Source organism: Parambassis ranga, chromosome 7, assembly GCF_900634625.1.
Source record: "Parambassis ranga chromosome 7, fParRan2.1, whole genome shotgun sequence".
In the NCBI taxonomy this organism is placed as follows: domain Eukaryota; kingdom Metazoa; phylum Chordata; class Actinopteri; family Ambassidae; genus Parambassis; species Parambassis ranga.
This window is the reverse complement of record NC_041028.1, coordinates 21,184,085-21,195,734: the sequence shown is the minus strand read 5'-3', so window position 1 is coordinate 21,195,734 and position 11,650 is coordinate 21,184,085. Positions and strand designations below refer to the sequence as shown.

Below are 11,650 nucleotides of genomic sequence, written 5' to 3'. Positions count from 1 at the left end.
AAACTGCTGATGCCATGTAAGCGTCCTTTCAGTTATGTTCAGGCTTTCCGTGGTTTCTTGCCTCTGCAGGGACTCGGTCGGGCCGCTCAGCCGGCTGCACCTCACAGCTGTGGCCCTGCACACTCTCCGATAATTACAGCAGCGCCTCTGTATGAGTGCGCAGTCAGCAGGTTCAGGCAGACCGAGGCTCAGAGTCCCTCATTATCTGCTCATGTCTGGGTCTCCTGAGCTGGTACATAACACCCTCTGTCAGCAAAGTGAGCGATGGCTGTGTCTAAACATTAAATACAATATTTTTATTTACTAAAGAGGCAAGAAAGAGATGTATAATCAAGCAGAGAATGTATTTTGGCAGGAATTAACTTTTAAACACTACGGTCCGTGTCTTTAGTTCATGGTTCTTCTGCAGCAGCCAGAGCTCAAAACAATTCCTAAAAAAAAGTAAAAGCAGTTTTAGATGAAGTGTGTGTGTGTGTGTGTGTGTGTGTGTGTGTGTGTGTGTGTGTGTGTGTGTGTACCTGTTCCAGATCCGTCTTCTCATTAATGTTAAAAGCCAGTTCCTGTTTTGTTCCCTCCGCCTGCAGCCAACACAGTCAATTCACATATTCAGAGTCAAACCAGCGTGTACACAGCGTGATGCTATTAAGAGTGACACAACAAGATGGTGGTAAAACAGCAACAGCTCCAAAGTGATCCTTAAAGAGGGCCACGTGACCAGCTCACATCCTGTACTATGGATCCTATAAATTAAAAACAGGCATTCAAATAATACTTTGGGACTATTTTCTTTCACCTCATTTTTTATAGTATCCGTTTAAACTAAAATTGACAACCATGAGACGCACACACAGTCCACTGGAGGTGCTGATTGATCGAACATCATGGTTAGAAGTTGTACAACAGCAACAAAGATGTCACTCAAGGGCAACTGAGACACAAAACACAACAGTGTGTGAGGCTCTGTTCACACCGGAGGAAGAAGACCCACTAATATCTGCCTGTGGAAACACAGCCTGTCTTCACTCATCTGACTCTTCAGTATCACTTCCTGCTCCTATCAGCAGCAATGTAAACATGTGATGATGTCACTTTTTAACTTCTGTCAAGTATCCGTCTCCACTCGGAGCTCTCACATCAGCACACAACAATAGATATAACTGCAACAGTCCCTGGTCTTCATGCGGCTTTCCTTGGAAACGTATACTTTTAAGGAGTTTATGCACACATTTCAATGGAAAACAGAGAAAAGGGGTAAACATTACAATGAAAAAAGCAAACGTACTCTTGTCTAAAGGATTAAAAACACAAATATAAACACTTATGGACTGTAGAGAAAGCCTTGTATGTGTTTCTTTCTCGATAATTGAAAACATTTTGAGAGATAATGTGCCACAGATACAGACTCGAACTACTTATCACAGACACACAGACTACATTTATTCAGTCTGAACCAGCCGCCTGTGCTCATGAGGCAATAAGAGACATCAGGCTGAATAAAAGAGGCTGAATCAGACACAATATGCAGCATGACCTTGGTGTAACTTACTACTTTGTTTGTTGTAGCGCTCACCGTTTCACAAACCCCTGTGTGACATTTCTGTGTAACCTTGTTGAACCAGATAAGGCGACAAAAGCCACGGCAAAAGGAAGGATTTTTTTTTTTAACTCAGGAAATAAAAGTAGTTTTTCCGCTCTCCTTAATCTCCCGCTGTATCCCGTAACCTTTAGCGTTTAAACAGCATGTGATGTTATGAAAAGGATTGGTATGATAAGGTGATTTCGTGCAGTGGGGCCTACCTTTGAGGGGACCTGCCTCTCTCCAGAGGTCTGCTGAGCAAACAGAACTGCATCGTGGACAGAAAGGAACAGATTACTGCGGCCGATGTTGCCGTTATCGAACGCTCCTCCGGCCTCCAGCTCCTCACACACCTGGGCTGCAAGACAACATTACACAAGCACCGGCACACAGTGATTGACTCAGTGAGTTTGCCGCTTATGTAGTATTACACCATTATACACAGCAACAGTGGATTAGAGGCTTTAAAGCAAATCAGGCACAATAAATTCTAATTACTGCGGATCATCCCTTTATCTCACTGGGAACCGGAGGACACCTGCACAACATGACGAGAGTTTACAGAGTCTTGGAGTTACAGTCTACCAGTGTCCTTCACAGCCCTGATGGGCTCAGTATTGTTTGAATGATCGGCCAGTGTTGCCATGACAACAATTTAGAAGAGCCAACAAGTGTGAATGCATTTAGACCTTTCAGGATTTTTACCTTGAACATTTGCCAGGTACAGCTTAATGCCCAGCACGGCGTAGCTGGAGTTCATCTGTGTGCGGGAAAAAAGAAGAAGAAAAAAAAGACTCTTGATGGACATGTTGGAATAATAAAGGCTGTAAAAAGAAAGCTCTCCTATCAAATAACCTTTGACCTTAATTAAATATTAGATTAAGAAGATAACAAGCTTTAATAGTTCAAAAAGTAGAACTCTTATCTGTTGAGACATTTCTGTCTCTCTCTTTCTTCGGTGTGAGACTCTTAGCATCAGAAACGATCCTTTGATTTAGTCTGAGTCCGTTACTGCAGCTCCACCATGTCTGCCTTCTTTTAACTTAAAATTAAAGTAGCAAACTGCAAGTTTCAGTTTACAAAAAGCCTACAAATATATAACAAAAAAAGCATGCTAACCTGCTAATGCTGCATAATTGTATCAACAGCCAGTACGATAAGGTGGTGTTATAATGTGGATCATCCAACAACCAACCTGTACACTGTGTGGTTTTGGGCTGTCGCAGAGAAAGACAAGCATCGTAGGAGATATCTTTGGTCGTGGCTCTAAATCGGTGGTCTGTCTCACAGTGCAACAGGTTCCACGGCGGCCATTGTCAGTGTCTTGCGACCGAAGACAAGCTGAGATAAAACTCGGTGTCAGAAATTTAGGATGAGTGTCTCAGTGTGACAGCTGCCACGACCTGTCACTCCACATCCACGTCTTCCTCCTCCACGCATGTTGACATACGCCTGGGATTCAGTGAATGGTCATCGTACAATGTGCACATATCAAACTTGGCGATCGTACCAAAGTTTATTAGATTAACGACGCATAGTGTGTCATGCAATGGTCTTATAAGATCGCTAAAAATCGCACAGTGTAGAAAGGCCATCAGACAAGCTACGAGATCTCAGCTTTGATGATGCACGATACAAGAGGCTGGGAGAGGGAACTGCAAAAGCGAACAAGTGAAAAGCCGTGCTGGTCTCCCGTATGTGCTGCTTTGATAATAAACTGGACTACATCTGACTCCAGCTGACATCACGGCAGAGGTTTACAGACTGCTGAATCTTTCTTCAGCGTCAGAGTTTGGGATGCTACTGACAGAAATGCAGCTCTGTGCGGTGTGGCTGCTGGGTTTACATACATTTGATGCTAACTTATAGCTACTACACAATGCTGGTGGAGTAGTGGCTCAACTCTAACGATACCTTTAGTAATACTTTTATGCCCATCAGGTCTATGAAGCAGACTCCTGCCAGGTCGAGGACGAGGGTGTGGAAGGGCATGGGCTGGGACTCCAGTGTGACGACGGAGGGACTGGGTGGTTCCTGGTCAGACGGGTGCTCGCTGAGCTCGATGTCGCTGCAGTGGAAGTTGACGTAGCTCACAGGAGGCTCGGCGTTCATGTCAAAGTCATTCTGCAGTTCAAGCTGAGATATGGTCTAGAGTTGCAGGGAAATGCCCACAGAAAGGTCACAGGCTGCATGTTTAGCTACTGAGAAATAGTGTCTGGAGACTTGTGTCACACCTGAGCCTTCATGGTGACCAAAGAGCTTTGTTTCCTCCTTCGTGTCTCCTTGTCCTGCTTCTCTTCTTTCGCTTTCACCCTCTGTTCCTTTTCTAAGAACTTTCGCCTGGCCAGGATAAGCTTCCCCGGGTCCAGCCCGGTCTAGATACAAACATGCCAAAGTAAACACCTGAAATGCCAAATCACCACCTGGCTAACCTTGACCGACAGAAGGAGCTGTGTGTTTTTCACCTTTTTGATGACCCTCTGACGAAATATTTCTGCATTTGCAAAATAGAGCGGTGAGCAATAGTTCACCACTTTCACTCCTGGTATTGAAATGCCCTGTGAAGGATTTACAGGAATATCAGAAGAAATCCCTTTATTAACTTAACTATGATGACAAACATGTGCCTTTCATACCTTACTGTACACCTTTGGGTTTTTGTATAGGTCTGTATCCATGATCTGAACCACTGCTGAACCATTACGACTACAAGAACAAACGGTTAAAACCAACATTTACTTTTGTAGTTAAAAAGTCACGCACACATTGTGTTGCGTTTACTCACAACTGTGTCTTGAATATGACGACCAGGATGGAAAAGCCCACTCCAATAGCAACACCATACGGCAGGCTAAGGAAGAATGTGGCCAAGAAAGACACGACCCACACACACTGGAAGAGATGGAACAATAGAATAAAAAAACACGCTCCTTCAATATGGAATCCAGGGCTTTGACTTACACAGTCCAGCTTGCTCTTCTTCCATAAGTGATAGGGATCAGAGAGCTGCAGCAGTGTGTTCTTCAGGTTGACTGCAATCAGTGCACCAAGCACCGACTTGGTGGGGATAATAATAAGCATAAGTGTTACTGGCATCTTTCCACAACTTCTACCTGCAGCCATTTGGTTATCAAACAGTTAATCGGATGTCTTTCTCAACTGTCCACTTACTTTTGGAAGGGTTTTAAGGAAGGCTCCCAATGCGAGCATGGTAACCATTACCACCAGCATCACACACAGGCTGGCAAACTGCCACAGAAGGACATGAGACACAGAGCAGTTAGCGTGGAGGAGTTATTCCCTATTTTCCCCTTTTCTCCTCAGCCCTCACCTGTGAGGTTCCTCCAGCGCTGTCCACAGCCAGGGTGACCGACAGGGCGCAGCAGATCACATGGATCTTAAAAAAGGAACCGAGGAAATTGCTGCAACCAAGAGCCAACATTTCCTGAAGAAACACATCCACTTAGCATCATCAAAACTTAAAAAAAGCCTTGGTACAGAAGAGCCTTTCTACCTGGTTGGGATCCACATCATAGCCATGCTTGGCTGCCAGCGTCCTGCCCATCGCCAAGTTGATGACATACCCAACTATTGCCAGGGAGAAAGCTGTACTCAACATGTCCTCCCACTGACTCACTGTTGGAAGGATCGGGGCTGGGAAACTGAAATGAAAACTGAATCACATGAGCAGCTTTAATGAATCAAGCAGCTATTCGTTCAGATAAATGTTTTACCCCAGAGGGATTTCCCCCACTATGTCCATGTGGTAGATCTGAGGAAGGTGAAGCGGGCCTGAGATGGCTGTGGCCACCACCACCTGAGTGCAACAGGAACAGAAATCAAACAAACCCACAAACATCTATGCTGCGGCTACATCTAAATGAGCCCTTTGCCCTTACGATGACGATCTCCATTGGAACGGGGAAAGGAAGTTTGTGGCGGTAGCGGGCACTCAGCTCCTTCACTGCAATCAAAACTACACTGCTGACCAGAGCAAACACAAGCGAGGCCACGTTGGTGTGAGGAAGGCCACGTATGATGTCTATGAGAGTCTGCCAAAAGAGAGCAGAAGGAGATGTTTCAGCGGCCAATCACCGTATCAAAGTGTATTATTATGTTAAATGAATGGGTCACCTACATATATAACAGCCAGCGGACCACTGTAAGGTGGCACTTTGATGCCGAAGATGTACTTGAGCACTGAGATGAGGATCTGAAGTCCTGCTGCGGTCATGAAGCCTCTGACAAAGGACTCCGACAGATAGATGGCTACGAACCCAAACTGCATGAAGCCAAGAGCGATCTGCGCAGACACAAATCTCCCTCAGTGTGTCACCTTTACACTACACATCACATCGCCATCACCCTAAAGTGGATGAAGTACCTGTATGATTGCTGTGAGGCAGGCCAAAGTTCCAGATATTCCCAGGCGGGCCTCATTCATCCCGTCTGTGTCCACGACTGTAGCATTAAGAGTGGCATTAAAATGACTGAAGTCTGACTCGGGGGCGAGCCTGAGACACACGATTCCCACCATAATGCTGAGGACAGCAAAAGTACCTGGGCACACAGAGCAGAGCGTGTCACATCTATTTTTTTTTTTGCTATACTGCAAAGTCAGGCAGCACCGTGCAGCTCCAGCAACTGATCACTGTCATCACACAAAACTGCTGCAGATAAATCACTCTGATTTACCTGGGACCATCTGGTGAGCAGTGCCCATGAAGAAATATGGGATGAGGGGGAAGAAAGAGGAATACAGACCATTGACAGGAGGGAGGTTTGCCAAGAGGGCGAACGCCATGCCTGGGAAGAAGAGACACTGTCAAACAAATCATGAGACAAGTAACACAAAAACAATGTTACACACTGCAGCACGGTGTGTGAGAGGTGTGTGAGAGGCAGGGACTGACAGACCTTGGGGAACCTGGATGGTGCCAGCGCTGACCCCGCTGAGGACGTCACACAGCAGGTTGTCTTTCACTTTATATTTGGGCAGCCAGCTCAGAACAGGCAGATGTCTGAATAACAAGCTCCTCAGTCTCAGCCCAGAACATCTGACAGAAACAAACAAGACAAAGTCTTTGAAGAGCTCCTTTGCAAAAGTCCATAGCACATGTCTAAACTTTGTACTGTTTGATCACAACACAAAAGCCTGTCAGAGGTGCAGTGAGTGTGATTCATGGCTGTTAATTCTCTACCTGAAGAGCTTCTTCACTTTTTCTCCAACGGGGAACTGTCGACTCTTCTTATCAAACTCTCTGTCAAAGTCAGGGAGGTTATACGCCGGCCTGTCAACCGCGTAACGTGGGCGGTGCTGCTGCATGGCTACAACATATTAAAGCAAGCACACCCTGACATCATGTCCTCTATCTCCATCACACAAAGCATGAACATTTGTATTAAGCAGTATTTGAATTGTCAGGCCTAAAGTGAAACTGAGCACCATGCTTATAGAAAGAAAGGTGACCTTAAAGATTGCACCTTGTTTCAGGTGCTACTCTCACCTTGAAGAACGAAGGCTCAGCCAACACAAACTGAAACAATATTTGATCAACAGCACAGCCTCACTCTGTCCTAAGTAATATTAATCTTTGAACCCAATTGTACCTTTTATTCGGCACCTTCTCAAATTCTCATATTTTTATGCCTCATTATAAATGACTCAGGGCCCTAACAGACCTGCTGAGCCCTCTGTTGTGCATAATATCCTGTGCACAGCACGGCAGACATTAATGTGATATTGGTGCCACTTCAACTAATGCACAACACATAAATTATGCAGGAAGCATCATCAGTACTCGTCCATTATGAAAAAAATAAATCAGGTCAATATCACTTTAAATTCATACATGGCCAGTTTAATTGTATGTATTACTGACATTTCCTCATACTTGAACTGATACGGGACCAAATCAATATCAGCTACATGAAACTTGACGTCATGCTCGCTCACCCATGCAAACATTTACATACTACATACAGAAACACACAACTGATATCCACATTCCTCTATGAAGTCTCCAATGTATCACCAAGCCACAGCACCTGTATATTCTGGGTTTGTATTAAAGCATAAGGATGTCAGAAGAAAACTGTTTATAGATAGTAATTTAACCCTTACAGCCTGTCAATTTAAGGCTGAATTGCTATAAATAGTATGCACACCAATAAGGTTATTCAAAATCAGAACAGTAAAGGGCGTCACATCCATCTCTACGTTGAAGCTCTGACTGTTAAAGCAATAAGATGAGCTATACTTCACCTTGCTGTCGGTGCCCTGCTGCAGGAGTTTGACTCATATGTGTGTTTTGTGTTCACTTGTTTGAGTCCTTATCAAATTATGCTAAAGACCCTCTACACCTTCTGGGTGGAGCTTAACAACACAAACCATGGTACCTGTACAGTTTTAGGGAAACAATCCTGCTGGATCACAGACGCAAAGGCCACATGACGTGATGAACAATAAACGCATCTTTAATGGGTTCAGTTTCTATATACACGTATCGTCTTCATCATCATTCGCTCAAAAAAAAAAAAAAAGTAAAATGAAGACACAAGCTACAGCTGGGACTAAACCAATAAAGCTGAAATTGAGTTTCACAATTCACCAGCGTGGAAAGTATTTGTATAAACAGTGTGTTTCAACGTTTTAAAAGGGGTGACACCAACATGACAGACATGAAAAAACACATTACTTGTTCCATTGTATCAGAATCAGTGTGCAAAACAACGGCACCAATATCAGACACTAAAGTGCAATTATTTAATAACTCTGTTCTGTGTTCTTTAAAAAAAGGAATGTCACAATATTCAAAGGGGCTTTGACAGAAAAAGCATGTCTCCCCCTGGTGGAAGAAGAGAAGAAGAGCACAGACTCCACATGAGACATTCTTTAAGAGAAGTCAAACAGCTTTTTTCATCCGTTATGAAACGTATGACTCATCTTATTTGAGTATTTTAACATATTTCCTAAAAGAAAGCTTGAAATCAGTGGGAATATTCATATTGGTGACAGCTTGTAAAGACATTTATTACATTACTGAAATTTAAGTGCTAAAAGACTGCAAGACAGGGACTACCTGGAGTATTTTGTGGTTCAGACTTTCAACTATTTAAAACAAAATAAAAAAGCTCATTAGGGTGCAAACATTCAAGCACTTCAACAACCTACGAGTGTCAGGTAGAAGGTTTCAGTTTTGGTTCTGGAATCACTGGATTAAAAGCCTGTAACAGACAACCCCGAGATAAAAAAAACCCCTGCACTTCTCTTCCTCCAGCAATCAGTTCAAAAGCAGTTCCACTTATCAGAGGTTACTGTATGTATCTGTTACTACGGGACTGAACTATGTGGGTCATTAGGAGTAGGAGGACAGGTTACAATACAAACACAGAGCTTGTTAAGCAAGTGCAACAAGTGCCACTCCATGTGGTTAAAAGTCAGATGACTTTCTAATCTAGCCATATCTGCCTTCTGTATTCTCCCTCTCTGTTACAAAAGCTCATTGACCAGCCCCCTGCAGGCAGCCTCCGGAAACCCCTCAAAGTCCATTGCGGTCAAAATAAAAAAAAAAAAAAAAAAAAAATCAGACTAGAAGTCACTGAGGATGCTGATGTCTGCAAACTCCTGGCGGTATCTGTAGGAGTACAAGGCCAGCAGGAATGACCACTTCAGGGTCAGGAAGCTCCACACACAGGAGAGGTAGAGGCTCCGTGGGTCAGAGAGAGCTGTGGGACAGAGGTAGAATCATCATTAGTTGTTGTCCATTTAAAAAAGCATTGTGCTGTAAGAACTACAGAGACAGGATTACATTGCTTCTGTGTTATAGCCAGAGTGAGGAAGGTGATGAAGGCAGCTACAGCCAAAGTAGAGAAGAGTACACCGACAGCGATGAAGAACTTCAGGCCCTTGAGCCACGTGCGCCAGTAGTCCTGTAGATACATGATGTGTGTGACAAGAGCCCAGAGCGCTAAAACACCTGGTAACAAAGAGAAACACACTTATTCTGATCTGAAGATTGACAAGGTACACAACCACTAAACCCTAACCATGAAATGTCTGCTAAGCCACATTAGAGAGGACACAAGTGGTGCTAAAGTGAGTTTGCCCATATTTAACTACAAAACAATTAAAGAAATGTTATGCTCATTATTTTCATCATGCAATAAAGTTATTTTCCCATAAATTACTACTAACTCTGTCTCAGGCTTTGTCTGAAGCCTGATCTAACATGTGAGAGGGAAAGCCAGCAGGTGATGCACAAGAAGCAGATAATCTACAAATCTGGTTTTATGGACAAGTGTGACCTATAAATCCAAACAGCCAGCACACACACACACACACACACACACACACACAGATCTTTAAAGTAATAATCAGTGTTATTCTATAAAGATTTGAGTGGCTGACTGAGAATGAATAAGCAATGATAGACGGTATCTTACTGCTATAACTATGTGATTTAAAAGCAGCCCTACACCAGGATTAAAGCACCACATACGTGCAGCTGGAGTGTAACATACCTGACAGGCCTCCCATGGCCGCCGTCCATGGCTGTTTATACGCGACATTCCAGACTAGGAAAGCCGAAAGTCCGACCAGAGCACCAAAGGTAGCATATCCTATGCTAATGTGGATCCTGCTGATTGCCATTGTGAAATACGACCTCTGCTAGCCAAACCTTCGTAACTGTCGGGAGAGATAAAGCTGTTTTCGGACTAAAAACAGACCGACATTAAGCTACATCAACAACTTAGCGCCATGTTATGTAACATCCTCTCCGACAGGAAAGCGATGAGATAAAATTCCCCTCCGCCTGTCACTGTTAGCAAACCTAGCTTTGGAAACAGCTATAATACCAGCAGCAGCTCCGTCCACTCCTCGGGCAGCACACGAAGCGCAGTTTGGATGTTTCTGGCTAACGAGAAGCAACAAAACAAGACGACTGTTTATCTGCTGGACACACCGCAAAGATGACGAGCGGCGGTGGAGACAACAGCCTCACCGCGACCCACAGTCTTCAGCCGCCGAGGAAACGAGCTTCAGTTACTAGATTTTCTCCAGTTTATCGTTTGGGTGTAAACTCTATTTGTTACAGGCCACTAGATATATTAAAAAGAATTAGCACTGATGTGTAGAAAACCGGAAAATGTTGTTTAAGTTTGTGAACAACGAGTTCTACCTCCAAGTCATCGATCTCTTATTCTGTAAACATCTTGGGACCAGGGAAACCCCCAAGTCTCCCAGATGCTGCCGCCTAGTGGAGGGAAGAGGAACCGCACCTTTAAACAGTCATGTGTACCAAAGGACTCAGTTTGATTTTTTCTATATTTTGTGTTTTCACTTTCAGTTCAGTTTGAATTGTTTTAACGTGTTTATTGTTTTTTTTAATAAATGTTAGTATTAGTTTCACTAGTTGCCTAGGGAATGATGCAAGACTATAAACACAACATTTGGTACCGGGCAACTGATCAATACATAAGTTTAAAAAAAAAAATGCACATACCACATACCTCCTCATACTTGCTGTGCCGACACGTGTCACAAGTATCTCCTTTATGTTAATAAAAGAAATATAAGCTGCAGGTACATTTGGTTTCAGTTCATTTATTTCATATTTCAGTCGTTTATTCGGCAGTTCTTAATTTTTTACTACTAATAATATTGTACAGAACAGCATGAAACATTAAATGCAGATTGTTTAATCTCCTTTAATCTCTGGTTTACTGCCAGGCAAATCCCAGTCTTCTGTTGTCTGAGCTCAAATCCTGAGCTCAGGCAACAGAAGAGTAGACATGAAGAAGCTTTCCCCCTCAGACATTAATATTTATTTCTGAACAATGATCATAGTCTGACCATAAATGAAGAAATGATCGTTTGTATATGAAACACTGAAATCTGTGCTGCAGAGCTGCAAAGCTTTCCTGTGGTTGGCTGCAGCTTTGCAGCAGTTCAGATTCTCACAGAAGAAAACCACAACATTTATTCATAGCTGTGGAGTGAAGGCAAATCAAACCCTGCAGTCACATGTACAGTCTGACATGGTCTCCACAGTCTGACACACACCGCTGTGT

General features: G+C 43.6%; 2 protein-coding genes across 2 annotated transcripts; both read right to left on the bottom strand.

Moving 5' to 3' along the window:
- Nucleotides 1-281: 281 nt before the first annotated feature.
- LOC114438504 (solute carrier family 26 member 9-like) lies at nucleotides 282-7,998 on the bottom strand. The gene is made up of 21 exons (XM_028409920.1): nucleotides 7,842-7,998; nucleotides 6,778-6,904; nucleotides 6,494-6,633; nucleotides 6,272-6,382; nucleotides 5,961-6,136; nucleotides 5,715-5,879; nucleotides 5,476-5,628; nucleotides 5,311-5,393; nucleotides 5,091-5,238; nucleotides 4,908-5,021; nucleotides 4,748-4,825; nucleotides 4,538-4,633; nucleotides 4,362-4,468; nucleotides 4,213-4,282; nucleotides 4,042-4,134; nucleotides 3,811-3,951; nucleotides 3,491-3,724; nucleotides 2,282-2,336; nucleotides 1,798-1,934; nucleotides 519-578; nucleotides 282-431 (listed from the first exon to the last, which is right to left on the bottom strand). The coding sequence occupies exons 1-21, from the start codon at nucleotides 7,876-7,878 to the stop codon at nucleotides 420-422; spliced, it is 2,337 nt and encodes a 778-aa protein (XP_028265721.1). The 5' UTR covers nucleotides 7,879-7,998; the 3' UTR covers nucleotides 282-419.
- Nucleotides 7,999-8,035: 37 nt separating this feature from the next.
- On the bottom strand, nucleotides 8,036-10,787 carry slc48a1a (solute carrier family 48 member 1a). The gene is made up of 3 exons (XM_028409921.1): nucleotides 10,100-10,787; nucleotides 9,388-9,555; nucleotides 8,036-9,304 (listed from the first exon to the last, which is right to left on the bottom strand). The coding sequence occupies exons 1-3, from the start codon at nucleotides 10,227-10,229 to the stop codon at nucleotides 9,168-9,170; spliced, it is 435 nt and encodes a 144-aa protein (XP_028265722.1). The 5' UTR covers nucleotides 10,230-10,787; the 3' UTR covers nucleotides 8,036-9,167.
- Nucleotides 10,788-11,650: the final 863 nt, after the last annotated feature.

Coding starts and splice junctions, on each gene's coding strand:
- LOC114438504 (XM_028409920.1), bottom strand. CDS start 7,878: ATGAGTCAAACTCCTGCAGCAGGGCACCGACAGCAAG. Junction 4,634..4,747: donor TCCTTAAAACCCTTCCAAAA/GTAAGTGGACAG, acceptor ATCCCCACCAAG/TCGGTGCTTGGTGCACTGAT. Junction 3,952..4,041: donor GTCAGAGGGTCATCAAAAAG/GTGAAAAACACA, acceptor GTTTGTATCTAG/ACCGGGCTGGACCCGGGGAA.
- slc48a1a (XM_028409921.1), bottom strand. CDS start 10,229: ATGGCAATCAGCAGGATCCACATTAGCATAGGATATGCTACCTTTGGT. Junction 9,556..10,099: donor GGCCATGGGAGGCCTGTCAG/GTATGTTACACT, acceptor CTTTGTTACCAG/GTGTTTTAGCGCTCTGGGCT. Junction 9,305..9,387: donor GGCTATAACACAGAAGCAAT/GTAATCCTGTCT, acceptor TCTGTCCCACAG/CTCTCTCTGACCCACGGAGC.